Source organism: Montipora capricornis, chromosome 11 (genome assembly GCF_036669925.1).
Source record: "Montipora capricornis isolate CH-2021 chromosome 11, ASM3666992v2, whole genome shotgun sequence".
NCBI lineage: Eukaryota > Metazoa > Cnidaria > Anthozoa > Scleractinia > Acroporidae > Montipora > Montipora capricornis.
This window is the reverse complement of record NC_090893.1, coordinates 22,122,118-22,124,617: the sequence shown is the minus strand read 5'-3', so window position 1 is coordinate 22,124,617 and position 2,500 is coordinate 22,122,118. Positions and strand designations below refer to the sequence as shown.

General features: G+C 36.5%; 1 protein-coding gene across 1 annotated transcript in view; it reads right to left on the bottom strand.

Moving 5' to 3' along the window:
- The window catches only part of LOC138025011 (rho GTPase-activating protein 45-like), a 56,824-nt gene that overhangs the window by 27,336 nt on the left and 26,988 nt on the right, over positions 1-2,500 (bottom strand). Inside the window, 2 exon segments of the mRNA XM_068872229.1 lie at positions 874-918; positions 2,179-2,243. Of these exon segments, the coding sequence (XP_068728330.1) occupies positions 874-918; positions 2,179-2,243 (110 nt within the window).

The following is a 2,500-nucleotide window of genomic DNA, read 5'->3' as shown; positions in this document are numbered from 1 at the left end:
TTTACTAAAGAAGAAAACTGCCAAGTGAACCTTGGACGGCTAACTGAGGCTTTTATAGCTAGACTCTGTCTATTAAAGTAGCCAATTGTACAGGTTCTACTATGTAGCGGGTAGGCACTACAAATGCTCTTTAGCAGTAATGAATAAGGCCTTAACAGATTTGGCCAATGCAGGAGTATGTTGTAATCTGAGATCTATGAACAAAGTCTTTATGTCCTCAATTTATTTACAACAAGCCCATTGATTTTAAGACCTTGAACAACCAACTACAAAGAACACGGAGATAACTAACGCGAATGAACATGAACATTTAGCCCTCTTAGTACAGTCATGTTCCATTAACTGTATTTTACTGATGGGGCAGTAAAATCTCATTTGGTAGAGCACTTGATGTACAGAGCAACTCAGAACTGAGTTCAACCAAACCATGGATAGCGCAGTGGCAAGAGCACTCATCTCCCGCCAATGTGGCCTGGGCTCGATTTCCAGAATGAGCATGCCATGTGGGTTGAGTTCCTTTGTTATGAGTTTATTTGATTTCTGTTGTGTCCTGTGCTACATACAGTTGACACTTAAAATAAGGGTGCGTTCGACTGACCCTATTCCCGAATAAGAATACATGGAGTGATGATTTCAAACAGTATGTTTTGGCGTTTTAAAGCAACAATGATAGTAAAGAAGTTTAAAATAACATTTTAGCAGGTGTTTGACAATTTTCATGTGAATTGCCATAAAAACGAAGCATTTCTAACTCCTATTCCAGAATACAGTCAATCGAACACACCCTAAGTTTAAATTTAAAAAAAATAATAATAAAAAAAAAAAAATAAAAATAAAAAAATAAATAATAATAATAATAATAATAATAATTACCTGTTCCAGAGCTGTAACAAAGATGGACTGAAATGGCAGGTAGTTCTGGAAAAACACAGCACATAATTTATGAATAATTAATTAATTAATGACAATCACAGCAAATGCAAACACATGTATATTTTCATAAATCCTGACTTGCTTCAATTGTAACACTTACTGCTGTTTTGTGTTAAACAGACTAATATATATTTGCTAATACTATGTTCCTTAGTGAACCCTAGGTTGCTGTAGTCCTTAGTGGGGGCACATGAACAAAACTGTAATTTCAAATGAATCCCTTCACAGAGGACTGAAATGACCAAGGATTCACTAGGAAATTACTACAGTAATTAACTACAGGAAATTGCCACAGTAACTAACTATATTTGGAAGATCCTAGTACAAGAGAAAAAATCATCATGGCTGGGCAACTGAGCAGTATGAATGAGGGGGTAAGTTTTGATTGACAAAGGTCACATTACCACCATAAAGAGATTGGACATGCCATCCAATCTTCTTTTGGGAGGTAATTCGAACTTTTAATATCAAATCGCTTGATAAAACCAAATTTTAGCGCAACATGAACACTGGAATTACCGATAAGTTAGAACTAATTGGTTTGACCTGAACTAAGATAGGGACCTGGTGCTAGTTTGCTACGATTGGGACGTACCTGGTACTTGTCAACTCACATTTGTTAAGTTTCAACTCATTTCGCTTTCTCATCGTTCTGTTTGCATGTGACACAAGTTGATCTGTGTTATCACCAATGAAATCAATGTCCTTGCGAAATGGGTAGACTCCCATTTATGATGAGAAAGAAAAATGAGTCAAAACGTAACAATCATGAGCTGACTAGTGCCAGGTCCCTATCTTAGCTAAGGTCAAACCGATTATGCTCTGAAAGTGTATGTAAACCAATACTACTTTCTTGGGTCTTCTGACAGCTGCATTGGTAAGATCATAAGTGGACAGCCGCCCCAAATACAGTACATTAGTATAAATACACAGGTGATTATACAAAATCGGGCGCTCTCATTGGTTCGCTATCTCGGATTATCAGCCGATAATCACCTCGACAGACAAAATGGCTGCCAGTAGTCGTTTTGCCACTGTAAGTGAAGATGATTTCGCGTTGAAATCTTTTTTTTTTTCTCTTTTTTGAAATAATCACCTGTGTATTTAGACTAAAACAATTATTCGCCTAAGGATCAGTGATTATAGGTGAATATTCACCTCGACTACGTCTCGGTGAATATTCACCGATAATCACTTCGCCTTCAGCGAATAATTGTTAATTATAAGACTTGTGATTTTACTTACTTCCTCTGTAATTGCTGCCCTTGTTGCAAGTGCTAGTTTGGCAAGTTTAGTAGTATACTCTAACTCTAAAATAAAAACATTATAAGAGATTCTCTATTAGTGGCAGCACAGTTCTTTGCACACAGGATTTTAAACCTTAAAATGGACCAGCGTCAGGCCTGTACACTAACTTTTGACACCACTTTTCACTTTGGAGAGTAGGTTTCAAATTTTTCTTTCCCCCTCAAAATTTCACTTTCCAACAGTATTAAAGTTGCTTACTGCACAAATAAAGATGTTTCTTGGTACAGTCAGTGCATGTGTTATTTGATGTTATTAAGAT